This window comes from Lathyrus oleraceus, chromosome 2, assembly GCF_024323335.1.
Source record: "Lathyrus oleraceus cultivar Zhongwan6 chromosome 2, CAAS_Psat_ZW6_1.0, whole genome shotgun sequence".
Classification (NCBI taxonomy): domain Eukaryota; kingdom Viridiplantae; phylum Streptophyta; class Magnoliopsida; order Fabales; family Fabaceae; genus Lathyrus; species Lathyrus oleraceus.
The window spans coordinates 405,532,407-405,553,995 of NC_066580.1; the positions used below are offsets into that span (position 1 = coordinate 405,532,407).

At 39.8% G+C, this 21,589-nt stretch overlaps 1 protein-coding gene across 1 annotated transcript; it reads left to right on the forward strand.

Annotated features, from left to right (window-relative positions):
• Positions 1-4,280: 4,280 nt before the first annotated feature.
• On the forward strand, positions 4,281-5,434 carry LOC127123450 (uncharacterized). Its single transcript, XM_051053668.1, has 3 exons — positions 4,281-4,813; positions 4,933-5,217; positions 5,350-5,434. Exons 1-3 carry the CDS (start codon positions 4,281-4,283, stop codon positions 5,432-5,434), a joined length of 903 nt encoding a protein of 300 aa, XP_050909625.1.
• The last annotated feature ends 16,155 nt before the right edge of the window (positions 5,435-21,589 follow it).

The following is a 21,589-nucleotide window of genomic DNA, read 5'->3' on the forward strand; positions in this document are numbered from 1 at the left end:
AAAACCCTAAAATGTCTAAACAGCAAGCAAAAATCCCAATCAAATATGAAATGAATCAACAATTCCTACAAAAAATCATGGCAAAGCTAGACACACAGAGGATATCACATGCAGAAATTGGGAGCATTTGGCAAAGCATAGGCATGGCAACAAAATTCATGAAGTTGACCTAACATAGTGTGACACACATTGTCACACTCAACTTGAACACATCATATCTTTCAAACCATAAATCCAAAATTCACAAACTATACATCAAAATCACCAGAAGAAAGTCAAGAACAAGCATGTGAAATTTCATTTATTTTGGATCAGGTATGATCATTTTATGAATTAAATGGTGAAACATACACAAAATGCATACAAGTCAAAGGCAATAGGCAAAGTCAACAAAATCACCAGGCACAACTTGGACTACCATGCCTAAAAAAAACTAGACAAAATTTGGGATCCAACACAAAAATTCCCATGCAATTTGGATTAGAATTGGATTTATTATGATTTTTTGAAGTTTGGTTAGAAATTGAAATATTTATTTAAGTTTTTAAATGGATGAATTAACTCAGCGTGGCAAAATTGTAATATCCAAGTCCCTGGCCCAAAACGACGTAGCTTCATTAATGCGGTGGCTTCATGTGAATGGACGGATCCGGCGGGAAACGGGTATTTGAACGCGAAGGCCATGGCAACGGATCAAACATGGTATTTTTCCAGAAAATTGCAGAAGTTCATCGCGTTCCTCATTTGTTCTTCATTCCAGATTCTGTTATGAACATTTTTGCACCAAATCGTACAAACCGTATACCATTCTCTCCGTCTCTCACTCAGGATCACGAATATGGCCATGGTTTTGTCTATAAGTGAACGTACAAAGAGAATCGAACAGAAATAGTTTGGACATACAATCTTTGATTCCAAATATCTTGGTGATTAGTGGATGAAAACGCATGATTCAAACGCCAAATTACTCTACGTTCAAGGCACTATCGAATCCATATAACAATTGCATGCATTAACGAGTTTGATTTCCAACCTTATTGACGTGCAGCTCGTGAATCCGTGCGTTTCTTGCTCCAATTTATGAAAACAGATGTGGTATGATGCTCAAGAAGATGATTGATGATGAAAATTCAGCTCAACGAGGCTTGGATCAATGAGATTCACCAACTGCCATGTGAGAGTGAGCTTTGCAACAGTTGGAATTGGTCAGGATTCTTGCTTCAAATGCTCCAAACAGAACTTTAGAATCACCTACACATGAAGAATCTACAAAGAATTTGCAAAAAAATTGGTGAAATCTTGATGAATTGAAGAAAAAGTGAATGTGAAAAAATGTGAAAATTTGAGAGAATTTTTTGAGTTTTTGTGATTGGATCTGAAAAAAAATGATTATTGATTATGCAAAACAGTTACAATTAAGACTATATACCTCTCCCTAATCCAAAAATTAATCATGCTTAGGCAAATTGAAATGGTTAGTGTAATATGCATTTTCAATCAAAGCGGCCAAAATGCCCTTTCTCTAAACCAGCCAATATATCAGTCCAAATTGAGTTCAAGAAAGTCTAAAATGCTATTTGTGAGGTGTTGGAAAAAGTCCCATGTGCATATGGCTTGTATTTCTCAAAATCACTATGTCATGCTAAAAATGCAAATGAAGTCACCTAAAAAATGCCATTTTTCTAGGAGAGTTTTTGATGAAATGTGATTATGCACCATGAAAGATTACATGAAATATGGTTCGCTCAAAGAAAAATCAACCAAATTGGCCTTTCCATGTGAAAGTTATGCCACTTTGAAATTAGGCATTTTCTGAAAATGAATGGACCATATCTTGCCAACCACACATGGGAATTTCAAGTTCTTGGACTTTTTGGAATGGTGAGATCAAGATCTTCAACTTTTATGTTGGACAAAATTCCATTTGAAGCTTGTATGATGAAGTAATTTTGAGGAGGAAAACTTTCCATTTTGGGCAGCTGAAATTACAGGTCACCTGCCAATTTTGGAAACTTCTTGTCTGACTTCCAATTCTTCAACCTTGTTCTTTGGTATGTCAAATGAGACTTATATGGACATGCATGAAGCCTTTCAAACCATCTCACACCTTCAAATCCATAAAATCAGGCACAGTTGACCACAGTTGACTTTTCATGGTTCCAGCTGAAATTCAGCTTGACTGATGACTTCTGAGCATCCAATCTTTGGCCAAACCACTTCAAAATGATCCTTAGACCATATGAACTTGATAAATCACCCTAGGGCCTTGTCTCAATGGAAATGGCACATGCTTGCTTATTTGACCTGATTTCCTGACCAGTTTGACCTAATTTGTCAGTTGAACTTGCACTTGGGCAAAGGGCAATGCAATGTTATGCAATGAACTATGTTATGTTAATGACCTAATCATGAAAATGTATGTACACAAGGAGGGTGCAAATTTGAGGTGCTACACACTCTTAGATATGAGAACCCACTCACTTCCCTACAATCACACCTGTGATCTTAAACAACAATCCCTTGAGAAAAGAAAACACTTTTCAATAACACACTCTTGATTTTACTTCACAGATTCAATCAAGAAGACACACTATTGATCTTGCTTCACATCTTTGATCAAGAAGACACACACTTGATCTTGCTTCACAACTTTGATCAAGTAGACACACACTCTTGCTTAACAGCTTTAGAGTGACAAATTACAACCACAAATCAGTCCAATTCAATCATCAAAAGATGACTTGAATGGCTTACAAGTCTTACGACTAAACAGACACAAACCCTAGCTCTCTCTCTCTATATTTCGCTCACTATTGGTTGTGTTTTAAAACAGGTTTTCTAAGTCCCTTTTTATAGAAGCATTCAGCTAGGCTTGGACATCTTGAAAACCCTAAATCTATTTTCCAATCAAATCTTTTTATAATAGCTGGTTAGATCTCCTTGGAAAATAAGTAAATCAGGTTGTAATCCATGATTGAATGTGCCAGATAATCAGATCTTCAATCATACATAGATTGCCATTAATTGTGCAATCACAAAACACCAGACATTCACACTGAATATTCTGTGTACAGGATGTCATGACATCGGGTCTAACATCCTGGAAAAATCCCGCATAATTCAATAATTCCTTTTATAACTTCCAGCAGGTACAACCATATCAGATGCCATGACCTTGTGTATGTCATCTGAAACAATCCTGCATGAACATGTCTTTCATTTAAGCTCCAGCAGGTACATCCAATATCAGAAGCCATGGCATTGTATGTGGCATTCTGAAACAATCCTGCATGAACATGTTCTTGAACTCCAGCAGGTACATAGGATATATCATGTTAAGACATCACACATAACATCTTGTGAACACTCTTTGTTTTACCAAAATTGCTGCCAACACTTAGAATCAACACAAGTAACCCTTAGTTTTAGGCTTAGGGAGGACCAGTGATTGCTTACTAATTTCCACAGTAAACAAAATGGCACACCCAGTGGGACCCGTGCTAGTGTAGTTACGTAATTGCATGAAACTTAGAAGTGTCAAACTATATAGTAGACCACAAGAAACTGTGAAAATGTCAAACTCCAATACGAATGAAGTGCCACAAGGGACTTTATCCACTACATAAACAGTGATTTCACAGGTTGCATCTTTGCCTCCGTTGAGAAGTGCAGCCTCAACGATGTCGACTACAGGTGCGGTTGGAGCATCAATTCCTTTACCTCCAGCGGGAGGTTCAGGATCAACGATGACAATGTTCAGACCTTATGTGCCTCGCTTTGGCACCACAGATCCTCTTTATGGAATGTCGTATTCCTTAATGCCAGGATATCAGTCAACATCAAGTGCATCATTGTTTTCAGACAACACTCAAAGTACGAGTTCCTCCTTACAGGGATCAGCGTAATGGGGCAATGCTCAGAATAGGTATAATACTCAGAATAGAACCATACCGCTGTCGAATACTTCAATAGCGGCATTGAGGCAACAAATGGATGATAGTAATCATGAGTTGGTTAATATGTTAACTAATCAAATGGGTACAGTTTTTAATCATGTGATACAGGAATCTGCTGAAATAAATAGGCAGGTAGCTAATCAATTGACACGCTTGTGTAACTTCCTAGGGGCACCGGCTCGACAGATGACACAAGTGGTTAGGCAAACCATTCCTGTTCAAGTAAAGATAGGGGCAGCAGAAGATGAGACAGACCATGAGGGACAAATCCTTAGACCCCAACAAAATTAAGGCGTTGAGTCAAGAGTAGCAGGACGTAACCAGATGGTGTTAGTTAACCGACATCAGGATGCTGATCAAATTGTCGATCAATATCGGCAAGAAGACTTAGCAATGGGAAATAATTTGACAACTATTGTCGAAAGAATTATGGCTAGGAATGGTATGAGTGCCACATTGCAAAGGCAACTATATGCCTCCCCATTGGCTGAATTTATTCTCCAAACCGAGTCACCTAGAGGAACGAGAGTGCCTAAATACACTAAGTTTGGGGGAGAATCTGGTGAGTCGACAATAGAACATATTGCCAGATACTTACTAGAGTCGGGAGATTTGGCTCACAATGAGTGTTTGAGAGTAAAAAACATTCCTTCTTCTTTGACTAAGGCTACCTTCACATGGTTCACTTATTTGGCCCCAAATTCGATTGATTCGTGGGCCAAGTTAGAAAAGAAGTTCCATGAACAGTTTTATGAAGGGCATTCCAAAATCAGTTTGGCAGAATTGTCTAGCATTAAGAGAAGGTTTGCTGAGAGTATTGACGATTATCTGAATAGATTTAGATCATTAAAGGCCAGGTGCTTTGCGCAAGTACCGGAACATGAACTTGTTCAAATGGCTGCTGGGGGTTAGATTATTCCATTAGAAAGAAAATAGACCCAACCTTTGTAAAGAGTATGTCACAATTGGCTGATAGAGTTCGACATTTCGAACGCCTGAGGTTAGAAAAGGTTAGACACAATAAGGCTAAGAAGGAAAAAATAGCTTTCGTCGATTATGATGCGACAAATCCAATCTATGAGGCTGATTATGCCTCATCGACAGAATTAGAAATTGACATGGCTGAGTTAAAGCCAGGATTTGCTTATGAGTGTCGTTCATTACTTCCTGCACAAGGTAAAAATCTTGTCGAAAACAATACAAAATTCCTTTCAAAAACTTATACATTTGATGTGATAAAGTGTGAGGAAATTTTTGATTTGTTAGTTAAAGATGGTCAAATGGTGGTGCCACCTGGTACTAAAATACCATCACTGGAATAAAGACAGAAAAGAGGATTTTGTAAGTATCATAATTATCTTGGTCACAATACTTCTAATTGTTATTTTTTCAGGGATCTGGTTCAGAAAGCAATTCAAGAAGGCAGGCTGAAGTTTGATGGCCGCAAAATGAAGATCGACGTTGACCCTCTCCACTAGGAGGAAGCTCTGTTCGTTGAGCCAGTCGAGATCAACATGGTCGAGATCACTGAATATGATAAGGCTGACATGTTAGAGGAAACTGGTGAAAGCCCAGATGTCGACATAGCTGAAGTCTATCCAAGGGCTGATGAAGATTTGGTAGATTTCCTGTATCGCTGCAAGAATAAGGGTTCACAAGTCTGCTTATGCCCTAGATGTGGCGCTGTCACTGACAAAGTTGCTGCTGAAAATTTCCAAAAGCTACAATTGGGAAAAAGTAAAGGAAGTAGGCTGAACAGAGCACGCCAGAATGAAAGAATCCCAAGGAAAGCTGTGGAAAATGCTCAAGCAAGGCCTAAGAGCTTTGTACCATCGGCAAGTGCTCCTAGAGGCACCTGGATCAAGCCTCAAGGAAAACTAGAAACCCCACAAGGTGTTGTTGTTGCCAGAGGAGGTTTAGCAATCAACTACAGGCGTGAGTTCAAGTCTGAGAAAAGGACTCATGTTTCTGAAAATTATTTGGGGAAGAACCCCATTTCCAGAACTCAATGGAGACGTTTTCAACGTCGCAAGCAGGCTGAAAGAGAGGCTTCTAGGGAAATGGCTGAAAAAGGTATGGCTAATGGGGCTGATTCTGGAAAGAGAGTTGTTGTGAGGGTCGACACTGCAGCTAAAGAACGGATCAGGGAGTATGTCTGTCGACCAAGTGAAAAATGTTCTGATGAGGTTACTGATGACTTCAATTCAGAATCAGAAGCAAGTTTGGATATCTTAGTCAACGTGGTGTCAATTCTACCAGAAGAATACAATTGTGTTACTGAGGTGAAGGATTCGGTAGATGATGTAGACGCTGAAGAAATGGTGTTACATAAGCCAAGATGTTACTTTGTGTTGAATGATGGTTCTGTTGAGAGCCAAGAAGAAATTTTTGAGAGGCCCGCAATGGCTATGAAGATTCATCTGAAACCTCTATTGATTAGGGCTAAAGTGGAAGGTGTGACTATCAACAAAGTGTTGGTAGATTGTGGCGCTACTGTTAACATCATGCCACACCATATTTTGAAGAAAATTGGCAAGTATGATACTGATGTTAGATCCAACAACGTAGTCTTATCTGACTATAGGGGCAAAACAAAAAGCACCATGGGTGTGATCATGGTGAACATCACTGTCGGCTCAATCACTAGGCCGACATTGTTCATGGTAATAGATGCTAAGCCAAGTTAAAATTTGCTAGTCGGCAGAGAATGGCTCCATGGTGTAGGAGTTGTACCATCTTTAGCACATCAGAGATTGGTAATTTGGAGAGAAGATGGAGTGGTCGAAAATATTGAAGTTGATCAAGGCTATCTCATGGCTGACGTGAACAATGTCGGCAAGAAGGAATTCGAGAGAAAGTTGGCTAATATTTCTCCTTGTTTACCAGCTGAAGATGTGTATTCTAATCTGAGTGAAGCTTTTGTTTCTCTAACTTTACACGAAACTCATCACTTCATTTGGGATGTGGAACGTTTAGAGGAACCACTTTATGCAGAAATCCGGTCGACAGGCTGGGGGGATGTCACTAATGATGTCTGAGCTAGAAGCTCTAAAGAGGATTTCGACATACGTTGCCGAGAACAAAATAAAATCGGCCATAGAGGCTGAAGAAAACATGGTTGTCGAAGCCTATGTTTCAAAGAAAGAAGATATTTTGGCTATTGAGCCAGAGCCTCCAGATAAGTCAGCTGTGACTAAAGGAAACGTCGACATCCAACGTTTAGATTGCATTTACGACGATGAACCTTTAGGGTTTGAAAAAGATCCAAGGGCGCCAGAAAAGATGCGACCACAAGACCCCTTAGAAGAAGTCGACCTTGGTGAAAATGGCGACAAGAGGCCAACATGCATTAGCGCCAACATCGAAAAAGAGTTAAAATCTGAGGTAATATCTCTACTTAAAGAATTTAAGGATTGTTTTGCTTGGGATTATAACGAAATGCCTGGTTTAAGTAGGGATTTGGTAGAGCTAAAACTGCCAATAAAAGCTGGAAGAAAGCCAATAAAGCAGACACCTAGGCGTTTCGCACCAGATATCATGGCAAAAATAAAAGCAGAGATAGAAAGGCTCCTCAAAAGCAAGCTTATGCAAACTGCAAGGTATGTCGAATGGTTGGCCAATATTGTGTCAGTAATAGAAAAATGGGTCTTTACGAGTATGCATTGATTTTAGAGATCTAAATGCTGCTACCCCCAAAGACGAGTATGCCATGCCCGTAGCAGAAATGTTGGTCGACTCTGTCGCTGGTTTTGAATATTTAGATGGTTATTATGGATATAACCAAACTTTTATTGCAGATGAAGATGTGCCGAAGACGGCGTTTCGATGCCCAAGAGCCTTAGGTACATATGAGTGGGTTGTCATGCCATTCGGCCTGAAAAATGCCGGAGCGACATATCAGAGGGTAATGAACTCAGTGTTCCATGATTTTATTGAAGATTTCATGCAAGTATACATTGATGATATCATGATAAAATCAAATTTCCGACTTACTCATGTCGAACATCTCCAAAAGGCCTTTGTAAGAATGAGAAAATATGGATTGAAAATGAATCCATTTAAGTGTGCTTTTTTTGTGCAGGCGGGTGATTTCCTTGGCTTTGTGGGGCATAAAAAAGGTATTGAAGTTAACCAAAGCAAAACAAAAGCCATTATGGACGTCAAGCCTCCGTCGACCAAAAAGGAACTTCAATATTTATTGGGCAAGATAAATTTTCTTAGAAGATTTATATCCAATTTAAGTGGTAAAACTAAAGCTTTTTCACCACTCCTTCGACTGAAGAATGAGGATTTTAAGTGGCAAGAAGAGCATCAAGAGGCTTTCGACAAAATTAAAGAATATTTGACTAAGCCTCCAGTACTGACCCCTCCTGTTAGGAATAGGCCAATGAGGTTGCATATTGCAGCTTCAGAATCGAGTATAGGAAGTATGTTAGTCCAAGACGATGAAAAAAGTGTCGAAAGACCTGTGTATTACCTTAGTCGAATGCTTAATGATCCTGAAACTAGGTATAGTGATATAGAGAAACTATGTATATGCCTGTATTTTTCTTGTATGAAACTAAAACAATATATTAAGCCCGTTGATGTGTATGTATCTTCTCACTTTGATATTATTAAGCACATGTTGTCTAAACCAATTTTGCATAGTCGAATTGGTAAATGGGCTTTGGCGTTAACTGAGTATTCTCTAACGTACATGCCCTTAAAAGCGATGAAAGGGCAAGTGGTGGCAGATTTCCTTGTCGACCATTCAATGGTCGAAATGGCTCAAAATTATGTAGACATAGTGCCATGGAGATTGTACTTTGACGGTTCAAGACATAAGAACGGATCTGGGATGGGGGAGTCATAATTTCTCCAGATGGAATTCCAACAGAGTTCAAATACAGAATTGAAGAAGTATGCACAAACAATGAAGCAGAATATGAATCTTTGATCACAGGACTCGAACTTCTGCTGGAATTTGGGGGCAAGGAATGTCGAAATTATAGGAGACTCTGAGTTAGTAATTAAACAGGTATCAAAATAATACATGTGTGTCAAAGAAAATTTAATCACGTATTTGTGATTAGCATCAAACTACTCAAGAGATTTGAGCAAGTAAGCCTCCAGCATATACCACGGAAGGAGAATCAGAGAGAAAACGATTTGGCGCAGGAAGCTTCAGGGTACAAAGCATCGAAAGACCATAATGAAGAAGAGGTTCAAGTAAGAGAGAAGGTACGAGCAACATTGTTATCACCATCAGATTTGTCGATTATAAAGTTAGGAGCTGTAGATAGATATCATTTTGAAATTCTGACCGTCGACGATGGGGGAGAAAATGATTGGTGCAAGCCGTTAGTCTATTATTTACGTAATCCTATAGGGTCGACAGATCGAAAGGTAAAATATAGGGCCCTCAGTTATGTCCTGGTGAATGATGAAGTGTTCAAAAAGACAACTGAAGGAGTTTTGCTAAAGTGCCTTGGAGAAAGTGAGGCATATGTGGCTGTGTCGAGTGTACATAGTGGAGTGTGTGGGGCGCATCAAGCGGGACTGAAGATGAAATGGCTTTGATGCGCTCATGAGTTTATTGGCCCTCAATGTTGAAAGATTGCATTGAATTTGCTAAAAGTTGTTAGAAATTCCAGTTGCATTGGGGCATACAACATATGCCTGAAAGCGAGTTGCATACAATTGTGAAGCCCTGGCCTTTTCGAGGGTGGGCATTGGATGTGATTGGAGAAATAAAACCAGCTTCGTCGAAACAGCAAAGGTATGTTTTGGTCGGTATCGACTATTTCCCAAAATGGGTCGAAGCCGTAGCATTGACAAATGTGGATCAAGAGGTTATGATAGACTTTGTCCAAAGTCACATCATATGCAGATTTGGTATCCCAGAAACAATTACAACCGACCAAGGGTCAGTTTTTACTGGTCGAAAGATGCAAGATTTTACAAAAGAGATTGGAATCAAATTATTGACTTCTACCCCATATTACGCACAGGAAAATGGCCAAGTCGAAGCGGCCAATAAAGTGATCATTAGCCTAATAAAGAAACATGTAGGCAAGAAGCCAAGAAATTGGCATAAGACGTTAGATCAAGCTTTGTGGGCATGTCGAACGTCGCCAAAAGAAGTAACCGAAACAACTCCATTTTGACTGGTATATGGGCACGATGCAGTGTTACCAGTAGAGATTCAGGTTCATGCAATCAGAATCCAGAGGCAACATGAAATACCTTCTGAAGATTATTGGAGCATGATGGCAGGCGAACTGGTCGAGTTAGATGAGGAAAGAATGTTAGTCTTGGATTCATTACAAAGGCGGAAAGAAAAAGTCGCTAGAGCCTACAATAAGTAGGTGAAGGGAAAAATGTTTGCTGTCAACGATTTAGTTTGGAGAGTGATTTTGCCTATGGATAAAAATGATAGAGTCTTGGGAAAATGGTCCCCAAATTGGTAAGGACCATTTAACGCCTACGAGGTCGAAGAGTTGGCACCAGATAGACGAATCTTGAGGGTAAATGGAAAATACTTAAAAAAGTATAGGCCTCTCCTTCAAGAGGTCAAGATTTTGACAGGCTAAATGGCTGTCGAATAAATTAGGTTGGAGAAAACTATGTTTGAAACCAGCTACAAGAGCACAAAAAATTAAACATACACAGTGCTGGAAAATAAAGTAGTGGCATAAAAGTTGGCAAAAGTCATTGTTCAAATATTATATCAAAATAAAAATGGCTAAAATTTGCCGAATTTAGACTGAAATGATTGAAGCTCAAGGTTGGAGTGTAGAGACTAAGGTTCAAAGTTGTCGACCTGGACCCTAAGTTGTTCAAGTTCCTTTTCAACTTTGGAGAGTTCTTCAGCTACGGCTAAGACATCTGTGGTAGTTTGCTCGACAGTATCTTGGGTTGGCTTCACAACCTTGTCGACAATGCGGGATTCTTCCTCAGTAATTGACCCCAATTCACTGTCCAAAGCAGCAATTTGACGCCGAAGGTCATCAATTTAGAGGCGTAGCTCAGCAGCTCTTGTTTGTTTGGGGGCCAATTCCTTCTTCTTCTCCTCAATCATTTCGAGCAATTTGGTGACTTCTTCGTCGGCTTTCATCACTAGTTCCCATTTCTCCTTCACAAAGGCCTCAGTAGTTTCAATCTGGTGTTCATTTTCCCTAACTTTGTCGATATGACGCAGCATGGGAACCGGAAGTTTTTCAAATGTGGCCATCACACACTTAGCGTACTCAGAAAGGTGAAGCTCCTTGAGTTGGGCAAGCACATGCAAGAGTTCTGGGCCAGCAGCGGGTTCACTTAGAAGCACATGGGATAGATCCAGATTCAAGGCGTAAAAATGAACCCTGTCCATCAGAGCTTTGACCTTTGTCTCTTCAGGACCCATCTTCTCAGAATGGAGTTGGTGAAACTACTTAGATTCTGAAGAAGCGTCACGTGATCTTACTAGGCTACGAAGCCTAGAAATTGCTTCTAGAGCAGAAGGCTTTATTGCCAGTTCCTGGGAAGATGAAGGGGAATTAGTTGGTCGAGGCGCAGTTTGAGGAGACTGGATTTCTGTGATGCCAGCATTTCCTTGCCCCCTTGAATCCTGCAAAGTCAAGGAAGCTGAAGAAAGACTAGAGTCAGAACTAGTCGAACTGGAATTTGTGTGCGTGGCAAGGCTAGTGATTGAACCAGAATCACTATCACTAGTCCGGGCATTGGAGTCAGTGAACTCACCAGCATTATCGACAGAGGTTGCTTGGTGAGATAGAGAAGAAGTCATCGATAGGGGAGTATAGTCTACAATATGGTGAGGCTGCTCACCAGAAGCATCAACCTGTTTTAGAGCAAAAGGATGTTTGTAAGAAAAGTCCAGCAATTCAGAGAAAAAGATAGTAAAACAAGTGATTACCTGTGTCGGTGTAGGAAGAACAATGTCCAGATTCCCTTCCTCCAAGATAGCAGCAGCAGGGGTGTTGGTCGGTTTTGAAGTCCCCACAGCTGGATCAGAGACCATATTGAGGATAGACGTGTCGACCACAATGGTGTTACCATCTAGAGAAGAAGGAGCCTCCGTAGTGCTGGGAGCGGCGCCAGCCTCGGGTTGTTGAACCGTGAGCGTTTCGCCTTCGACAGCAATATTGCCAGGTTCTGAAATAGAGGGAGTTTTTTGGGCGCCTGGGACAGTTTCAGCCTCAGGTTGGGGAGTCGTGAGCATTTTGTTTTGTTTTTTCTTTTTTGCTTCACCACCCTTACAGGGAGAATCATGCTTCTTCCTTTTATGGGCCTTGTGGCCTTTGGATTTGTGGGATTGTTGAGGAGATAGCTGAGTCGGCTGTGGAGTCAGCTGAAGACAAGAAGAGAGGTTATAAGCAGATATTCTAGTCAAAAGATCGGACAAGCCGACAAGAAATACCTCAGGTCCTGTGGCAGCAGAATGCTTATGTTTTTTGGATTTCTTGGACTGAGGGGAAGGGACAGGCAGATCTGTCGAACGTGGTTGACCCTGCACATAGGTAAAAGGTTAGAAGCCATGTATTGTTGTTCTTAGAGAAATCACAGGGTTGAATGAGATTGCTACATATAGTTGCATACTGAAGAACTGGATTTTTTCAAAACTTGGGAAATGGGTTGCTCATCATCATCAGAAGACTTCTCAGGAGTAGACTGCAAGAGTGGAAATGATAGTTAAGAATATATACCAAAGTAAAAGAAAACGGCAAATCAGCCAGATTTGAACCTGGATCTTTTCTGTCGAAATGATAGGTTCATCGACAGAAGCGGGATCCACAGGGTCTATGGGGATTGTTGTAAAGAAAACATAGAAAACCAAGTAAGCGACAGAATCCAAATAAAAAGAGGTGTCAGCTTTCTAGAAAAGTGTTACCAATTTGTATGGTATCGCGCACTCTAATATATTGAGGATCAATATGAAGTGCCCCTGAGTAGTTGGGAAGATAATGCTTCGTCGGTACCACTCCGTCGGCCTTTTTCTTATAAGCATTTTGCAAGTCTGAAAAGGGACAATAATACCAATCTGGAATTGGAAAGCCGATAGCCAAAGCCAATGGGATAGATGGCAAAGGAGGGAATCTGATGTTTCCGAAATGAAGGGCGTAAATGTACTTGTCTTTCGCGTAACCAGGGATTTTAAGCTTTGGGATCTTGTCGGTTACCTTCTCCTTTAATTCGGCAGCAGCCTCAGAAATGGTCCGACGAAGATCATTAGGTTGATACACAGCTTGGAAATATTTCTAGAAAGCTTGAATTTATTTGATATGGAGAGCCTTACACTTGGTCGACTTCACCTGTAAATGGACAAGAGCCTGAGTTAGTTCAGATAATTTGGCCTCAGGAGCACCAACGTAAGCAGCAAGATATGATTGCCACCAATCGTCAAATTCTTTGGTACAGAGGAAGGCTGGTTGAAATGGGATGGAATGGAGTCTTGGTCGTTTTTCCCAAAGGCCCTCAACATCTTCTTTGACCGCACTCCAGGGCTTATCACAAAGGATGTTTGTGAGTATGTTGAGAGAAGAAAATAAGGACTTGGGAACAAACTGACAAAGTCCAAATTGTCTGGCTACCAAGTTGGGTTGGTAAGCAACTAGTCCAGGGTTGACGCTGGTTATTACAGCCGACAAAAACTGGGGGACCAGAAAGTGTCTCCAGATAACAAAAGTTTCATTCTTATGTTCATCTTCAGTCGGAGGGAAAGCCCTGGTGAGCCATTCAGGACCTTTAGTCCGACTACTGAAAGGAGCCATAGAGGGGTGAAAGTCGGTGCGAGTTAACATAATGTCAAACAAAAGGCGAAACACCTTGACATCAGGAAAGATTTTGTCGATGGGGGTCAGAGGGATCAGTCGCTTCCAAAGAAGGTGTTTCTCTTCTGGGGGACACGTGACCCTTCTCATACCATGAGACGTTATATCTTTAGAAAAGGTGGTGTTGAGCCACAATTGTAGGAACCAAAAGGGACCGTGAGCCAATACATTCTTCTTTTTTGAGTTCTCAGGGTCAAGGAGTTTGATTTGGCAAACAACCTCGGCTAAAGAATCGTAAAGAGAGGCCATTATTAATTGGCCAAGAGCAATGTCACGCTCTTGGTGTAGCTGAGTTGCCAAGAGAGCAAAGTGTTTAGCTATCTGCATTGATCTAGAGCAGAACACAAAGCGAGACAACCAAAGAGTTAGAAAGGCTACATGTTCTTCAGTGGTCACAGGGATCGAAGATGTAGCATGATGATCAATGAAGTTATTGTATGTCGGTTTGCGAGAATCACCAACGTCAAACCTTAGAGAGACTGGTGTTACGGCTTCGCAGTCGAAGACTTCGCCGGTCGGTTTTAGGCCTGTAATGGCAGCAATATCTAAAAGCGTCGGCGATATCATGCCACACTTTGTATGAAAGGAGTTGGTCGAACTTTCCCAGAATTGGAGAGCAACCAACAACATGCCACAGGATTGAGGGGGGCCACAACGGGCAATCTGCAAAAGGGTATATATACCTATTCGTTTCCAGTGGTCGATTTTCTATGCCTCTAAATGATCCATCCAAGCGCAAAACTTAGGACAGTTCTTGGGAGGAGCAGTTCTAAAGTTTCTTTCGACATAATGGAGGGAGAAAGGTTTTTGAGAAGAAACTAGTGGTTCAAAAAGATGACTGGTAGGAAAAAATGAATTTTTCTTAGTTATCTCAGGTTGACGATTCTCTCGGAGTGGACCTAAGAATGTTAGAGGTTTGTTAGATAGGGAGAAAGAGATTAATACCTGAGAACGCCAGATTTTGGTTTTTTCTTCAGCAAAAGGAGGTTCAGGAACATATTCCTTGCCATCAATGGTGAGTAGTTGCGTGAGCTTCACAACGGAGGGGATTGTTTTGTTTTTGTTTGAGCTGGCCATGGAAGAAGTTGAAGGTTTGAAGAAGAAAGGAGTTTTGTTCGTTTTCGTTTGTTGAAGCAGAGGGAAAAGATGAAGAGCGTAAAAGAAAAAGAAGAAGAAGAAGCAAGGGTTTTATAGGAGTATAAACCCTAAAAAAAAAGGACGTTTGATTTTCTTTTTTCTGATGCATGTACCCATTTTCCCACATCTGTAGACACGTGGAGGCGAAGGGGCAGTCGTGGGTGGAGACATGTGTCCTTCATAAAGACTTGAAGTGATGGAGACGTGATTTTATGAGTCTCGAGAGAAAAAGGAGATGTTTGTCATGATTATATGACGTCAGCGGCGTGGGACAAATAGTTGTACCACCAAGAAGAAGTGGAAATGGTAAGGAGCAATTCGACATCTCAAAGATGCCATTATCTCATAAAAAGTCGACATTCGAAAATAGCATCTCTAGGGGGCATTTTGTTACCACAAGAAATTAGTAAGGCATGTTGAAGGCGTAATTAATGAAAGTGCCTTATGGATTTAAGGATTATACCTCACCAAGGGGATGTTTGAAAGAAAAGCTGAGTCCAAGATAAGCAAGAGCTGGGAAAACCATAAGTTACCAGAAGATGAAATCGACGGAAGAAGCAAGTTGGGTCGAAATCCGTTCTGTCGACTAAACCAGAGATTGGGACTTAAGAAGTTCTTAATTGTATCGAACACATATGGGATGGTGTCGACATAAATACTTGAGCGGGATAAGTTTGAAATTCAAAATGACTAACAGTTACAAGGAGAACGAGCGCCAAAGATATGGAGCAGTTTTTAGATCGTGTAGCACGACGTCTGTCTACAGACAGTTATTTTTTTGAGTAGTTTTGCCTGTAGACAGTCTCTTTAGTTCATTATAAATAGGGGATCCCACAGAGGACTCCAGGGTGTTCACTTTGTACCAAAATCAGTTGAAAAAAACTTCACATTCCCAACGCGAGGAAGCAAGAGTTTTCAAGAGTGCTAATGTACGTGAATCACCACATTTACTTCAATGCAATTTCCTTATTTTTCAATTGTTCCCGTTGAACACTTTGTTTTAATTTCGTTTACGTTTGAATTATCCTTTTATGTTGTCGTCTACACCGTCGACACTAATTCTATTACGATAATAGAATTCACCAAAAGCGAGTTCGTTGTGTATGTCTTTTGAATGTTATAGTGTTGTCGGTCACGAGTCACCCATAGTCTATAACATCATCATTTTGTGTGGAAAAACCTTTGCTTGTTCAATATTTTGTCAGAAGTCGTTTCTCACAAAGTTAATAGTCTGTCGAATTGAACGAGTTACCTAGTTACATTAGCACATGTCTTAGGATCAACTGGTCGATCCAGCAAGTAACCCTTAATTTTAGGCTTAGGGAGGACTAGCGATTGTTTACAAATTTCCACAATAAACACCTATCTCTTATGAACGTAGGATGTTTACTATGATTAAGTGCATGATCCACATATAAGATATGCTCCTATATGCTTGAACACACGGAACCTATATTTTGAACATGTTAAAGAATGAATGCTTTCTATGCTATGATGATATTATTCAAAGACACGATGTGGACGAATATAGAGGTTTGACATCATTAAAAATAAGGACTAGGCATATTTTCCTTCACAGTCTGGATACAGAAGTTTCCTCCAGCTTCTGAGATTTCTTCTTTGACTTTCTTTCGGATGGCTCTCGCATCCTCTTCATGAAATTGGGTGGATGTTCAAGTAGCCAATCCACTGAAAAATCAGAGATGTTTATCCCTTGATTTTTCAAATCTTGCAGATAGTAGGCGATGACTTCTGGGGGGTCTATCTTAGAGAACAGGTAGAGATTATTGGGTATCTTCCTCTGATCCTTCATAGCTTCCCAGGAGGTGTCCAGAGAAGGATTGACCAGAACTTACTCTATGATTCCCATGCTTTTCAGATTCCTTGAATTCAGAGGCCTTCTGGTGTCTACTATCACATCCTCCGTCAGATTGTGGCGAATCAGATGATCCACCAACCCGCTCTCAATCAGAAAATCGGAGATCAGCCTTCCTAGGGGAATGTATGTTCTGGGTTTCATGTTGTTTCTGGTGTCCCTGACAGAGTCCCTCAGATATTTAAATAACAGAGCTGGAAGATTCAGCTTGAGCCATTTGTGTAGGTAGTAGAGGAATGCATTTTTGGTCAGTGTTGTTGTAATCTGACGAGTTGGATGTTGGGCGATGATGAATAGTCCCCGGAATAATCTTCAGCCAGACCCTTAGGTTCTGATGAAGTTCTTTGTTCTTGGAGGAGTTTCATTCAACACTCTGCTTGAAGATTGTTGGGATGATCTCCTGGGACATATAGTTTGCCCTAGGGTTGATGTTGTAGATTCTTCTTCCTCCCGTCTTCTCCATATTCAGAAGTTTGGCTATGGACTTCTCAGTGATAATGATTTTCACCCCTAGAACGTGTGAGACTATGCAGTGGTGGTCTGAATCTGCAAATCTCCATAATTCCTTGACCAGATAGGTGTAGATTGGACCATAGAGTCTTTGAAAATAGTTTTCCCAACCTTGCTTTCTCAATTCCTCCGTGAGGTCAATCCCATTTCTCTTCATATTATCAAAATCTACCAAGGATTCCCAGAGAACTTCCAGTTTTTCGAATGGAGTTGCAAGATGAATGTGGGGTGGGCGATCTAAAGTATAAGGTTCCTTGTAGATAGGAGTAGAGATGGCAGCAGTTACAGTGGTGGTTTGCTGGGAGGAGGTTGAATGTTGTTCTGTTAATTCCATCTGTTGAGAAAAGTTATATACTTGCTGTTGTTGAGAATCCATGTAGAGGATGAAGAACACTTGAAGAATGCTTGAAGAAATGAGAGAGCATTAAGAGCAAGGGTTTGTGTGGGATGCGAGTGAAAAGTGTGAAAGTGAGAATTGTGGCAAGTATAAGTACACAAGGTTAGCTTGCAAAACGACATCATTTCATGGGAATATTAAACAACAATTAATTAATAACACATAAATTGAGTTGACACGCTAAGGGGAAAATTAATTACAGCTCATGATGGATGTCTAATCCCACAAATTTGCACACTGCTCGAGGATATCTCAATAGTATGTCTCTTGAGTTCTGTGCTAGACAATTGTCTAGAAGATCCAAGGTCAGACGCAAGAGAGGCCACGTGTTGATATATCGGATCTTCAGGAATACCAAGAGATTGGGTCCTGAGGATATCTGATTCAGATAACTTCTAACTGGTAGAAATATCAGAGTCAGATTCAGACGCCAGATGTTAAGTTAGAGCCTATTTTTCCATTTCAGAGAAGCACATATTTGACTCATTCTGGGCAATTTTCCATGTTTAAATGTTTCAGAATGAATGAGAATCTATCTTCAGCAAGGGGTTTTGTGAAGATATCAACCCATTGGTGGTCTGTATCTATGAATTTTAAAGAAATTACCCCTTTCTGAACATAGTCTATGATAAAATGATGTTTTATTTCTATGTGCTTTGCTCCGGAATGCAGAATAGGGTTCTTACTTAAGCATATGGCAGCAGTATTATCATAAAAGATAAGAACACTACTCTCATATATCTGAAGATCTTCTAGTTGATTCTTCATCCAGAGCATCTGAGAAGTGCATAATTAAGCTGAGAGATATTATGCTTCTGCAGTAGAGAGTGTTATGGTTGACTGTCTTTTGCTAGCCCAAGATATAAGATTGTTTCCCAGAAATTGACAGTTTCTAGATGTGCTTTTTCGTTCTAATCTGTCTCCGACATAATCTGCATCACAATATCCAGAGAGCCTATACTCTTATGTTTTCTCATACATCTGGCCAATGTTAGGTGTTCCTTTCAGATACCTTAGGATTCTCTTAACCGCTGTTAGATGAGATTCCCTTGGATATGATTGGAATCTGGAACAGAGAAAAATGCTGAAGAGAATATCTGGTCGTGTAGCCGTCAGATAGAGAAGAGAGCCTATCATACCACGATAGAGCTTCTAACCAACCTTTTGACTTACTTCTTCTTTTTCCAGAATGCAGGTGGGATGCATGAGAGTCTTTGCTGGTTTGCTCTCTGACATTTCAAATTTCTTCAGAATGTCTTTTATGTATTTGCTTTGATATACGTATGTGGCTTCTGAAGCTTGGTTGATTTGAATTCCCAGAAAGAATTTTAGTTCTTGCATCAAACTCATTTCAAATTCTGCCTGCATTAACTCAGAGAATTATTGACAGACAGAAGGATTAGCTAAACCAAAAATTATATCATCAACGTATATATGACATATCATGAGATCATTTATGATGTTTTTACAGAAAAGTGTAGAGTCAACTTTGCCTCTAATAAAATCATATTCCATAATAAATGTGCTTAGTCTTTCATACCAAGCTCTAGGAGCTTATTTTAGACCGTGCAGAGATCTTTTCAGTTTAAAAATGTGTTCTGGACATTTAGAGTTTTCAAAACCTGGAGGTTGGTGAACATACACTTTTTCTGAGATATAACCATTCAGAAATGCGCTCTTGACATCCATCTGATATAATTTGATGGAATGATTTATAGCGAATGATACAAGTAAATGAATAGATTCTAACCTGGAGACTGGAGCAAAGGTTTCGTTGTAGTCAATACCTTCTTGTTGACTATAACCTTGTGCTACCAATCGTGCTTTGTTTCTGACCACTTCTCCTTTTTCATTTAGTTTGTTTCTGTACACCCATTTTGTTCCAATAACGTGGGTCCTTTTGGCTTTGGTACCAGATCCCAGACGTCGTTCTTTGCAAATTGATCAAGTTCTTCTTCCATTGTCAGAATCCATTTATTGTCTTGAAGTGCCTCATCACAGGATGTTGGCTCTATCAGAGACACTAATCCCAGAGGGGTTTCCTCGGATACTTTGAATGTAGACCTTGTTCTAACAGGTTCATCCTTTTCCTAGAATCAATTCTTCAGAGACATTTAATCGATTTCTTGATATTTTTTGTATAGTTAAGATTTCAGTTGTTTCTGGGTTTTTCCTTTCAGCTTCCTCAGATTCTTTAGTCTTTTCCTCAGAACCTGCAAGTGTTATCTCTAAATCTGCAACTTTTTCAACTAGCTTTGACTTTTCAAAGTCAAGCTTATCATCAAATCTGACATGTATTGATTATTCCACAATTTTAGTTTATGTATTGTATACTCTATAGCCCTTAGAATGCTCTGAGTATCCCAACATAATACCTCTTTGTGCTTTTGAATCAAACTTGTTCAGATGTTCTTTAGTGTTAAGGATAAAACAAGAGCATCCAAACAGATGAAAATAAGAAATGTTGGGTTTCCTTCCCTTACACAGTTCATAAGGAGTCTTCTCCATAATAGGTCTTCTCCAAACGCTGTATTTACTGCTTCAGCCCAAAAGTGCTTAGCCATATTTGTTTCATTGATCATGGTTCTGGCCATTCCTTGGAGAGTGAAGGTTGAGAAAAACAAGAAAGGGGGTTTGAATTGTTTTGGAAATAAAAAACTTTTTTAGAAATCAAAAAACACACAGAATTTTATACTGGTTCGCTTGAAATTCAAAGCTACTCCAGTCCACCCGACTAAGGTGATTTCGCCTTTAAAAAGGACTTAATCCACTAATCTTGAAAGATTACACAACCAAACGTCTAAGAGAATAATCTCTTAGCCCTCTCAAGTATTCAGACTGCGTAGAGACACTTGAGGAAGTAGTTTAAGCAAGAGTAAATTGTAATGTAAAGTGCTTCTAACAAAAAGCAAATATTACAGAAATATAAGAACAAAAGTTTTTCACGTATGAGCAGCAGCTCGTGAAAATGAGAGAGGATGAATGAGATTTCTGTGTGTCTCAGGTGTGTTCTCTTGTGAGGTATTCTGTCCTTTATATAGTCATTGAGAAGGACCGTTGGAGTGATGACAGAATCTTGGTCATTGAAGAATAATTAATGTCATTACTCTCTTTGTTTCTTTCTGAAACCATCTTGTCCGCCTCATAATTCCCTTCTTTAAATACTTTCTTTCCATATTAATATTCTTTTCGTTTACGCATTTTGGACTGGTGAGTCTACGTTAGAGTCTTGATTGTCAGAGTTTGTCTTCAGAGGATGATTATGTATGACTTCATCAGAGCTTCTCAGTGCTCTAAACTTCTTAAGTATCTGAGTCTAGATTCAGTAGTCTTTTAACGGAGCTTCTGACTTCTAAATGTTACGCTGGTATCTGTGTTGGTCAGAGTCAGAACCTTCTGGATGTATCCTTTCTGAGTGGCATCTGATCATCGAGTATCTGACATAATTTTATATCTGATGTATTGTTAGAATCCTGTGAAGTGTTCAGAGACCTGCACACTAAGAAAAAAATCACGTTAGAGTACCACTTTTGTTTCATCCTTTGTTATCATCAAAATCTTAGAGATATATTGTAGAACCAACTCTGTTCTTACAATCTCCCCCTTTTTGATGATGACAAAATAGTTTAGATTAAAGATGAAACATTTAAAGAAACTCTTAGATCAGATATTACAGTGGGCTCCCCCTGAGTTAGATCTTTGGATAGCTCAGAAGTTCTTACCGAACCTTCCATGGTTTGGTGCTTTTAGCTACTTTCCTGCATATCTTAAGTCATTGATTTTGTAATAGTTTATTGAACATGTTTGCAGTGCTTGAGAGGACTTAGTTATGTTTTCATCAGAGTTGTTTTAGTTCTCCCCCTTTTTGTCAGAATCAAAAAGACAGCAGCAAAAAAATGAT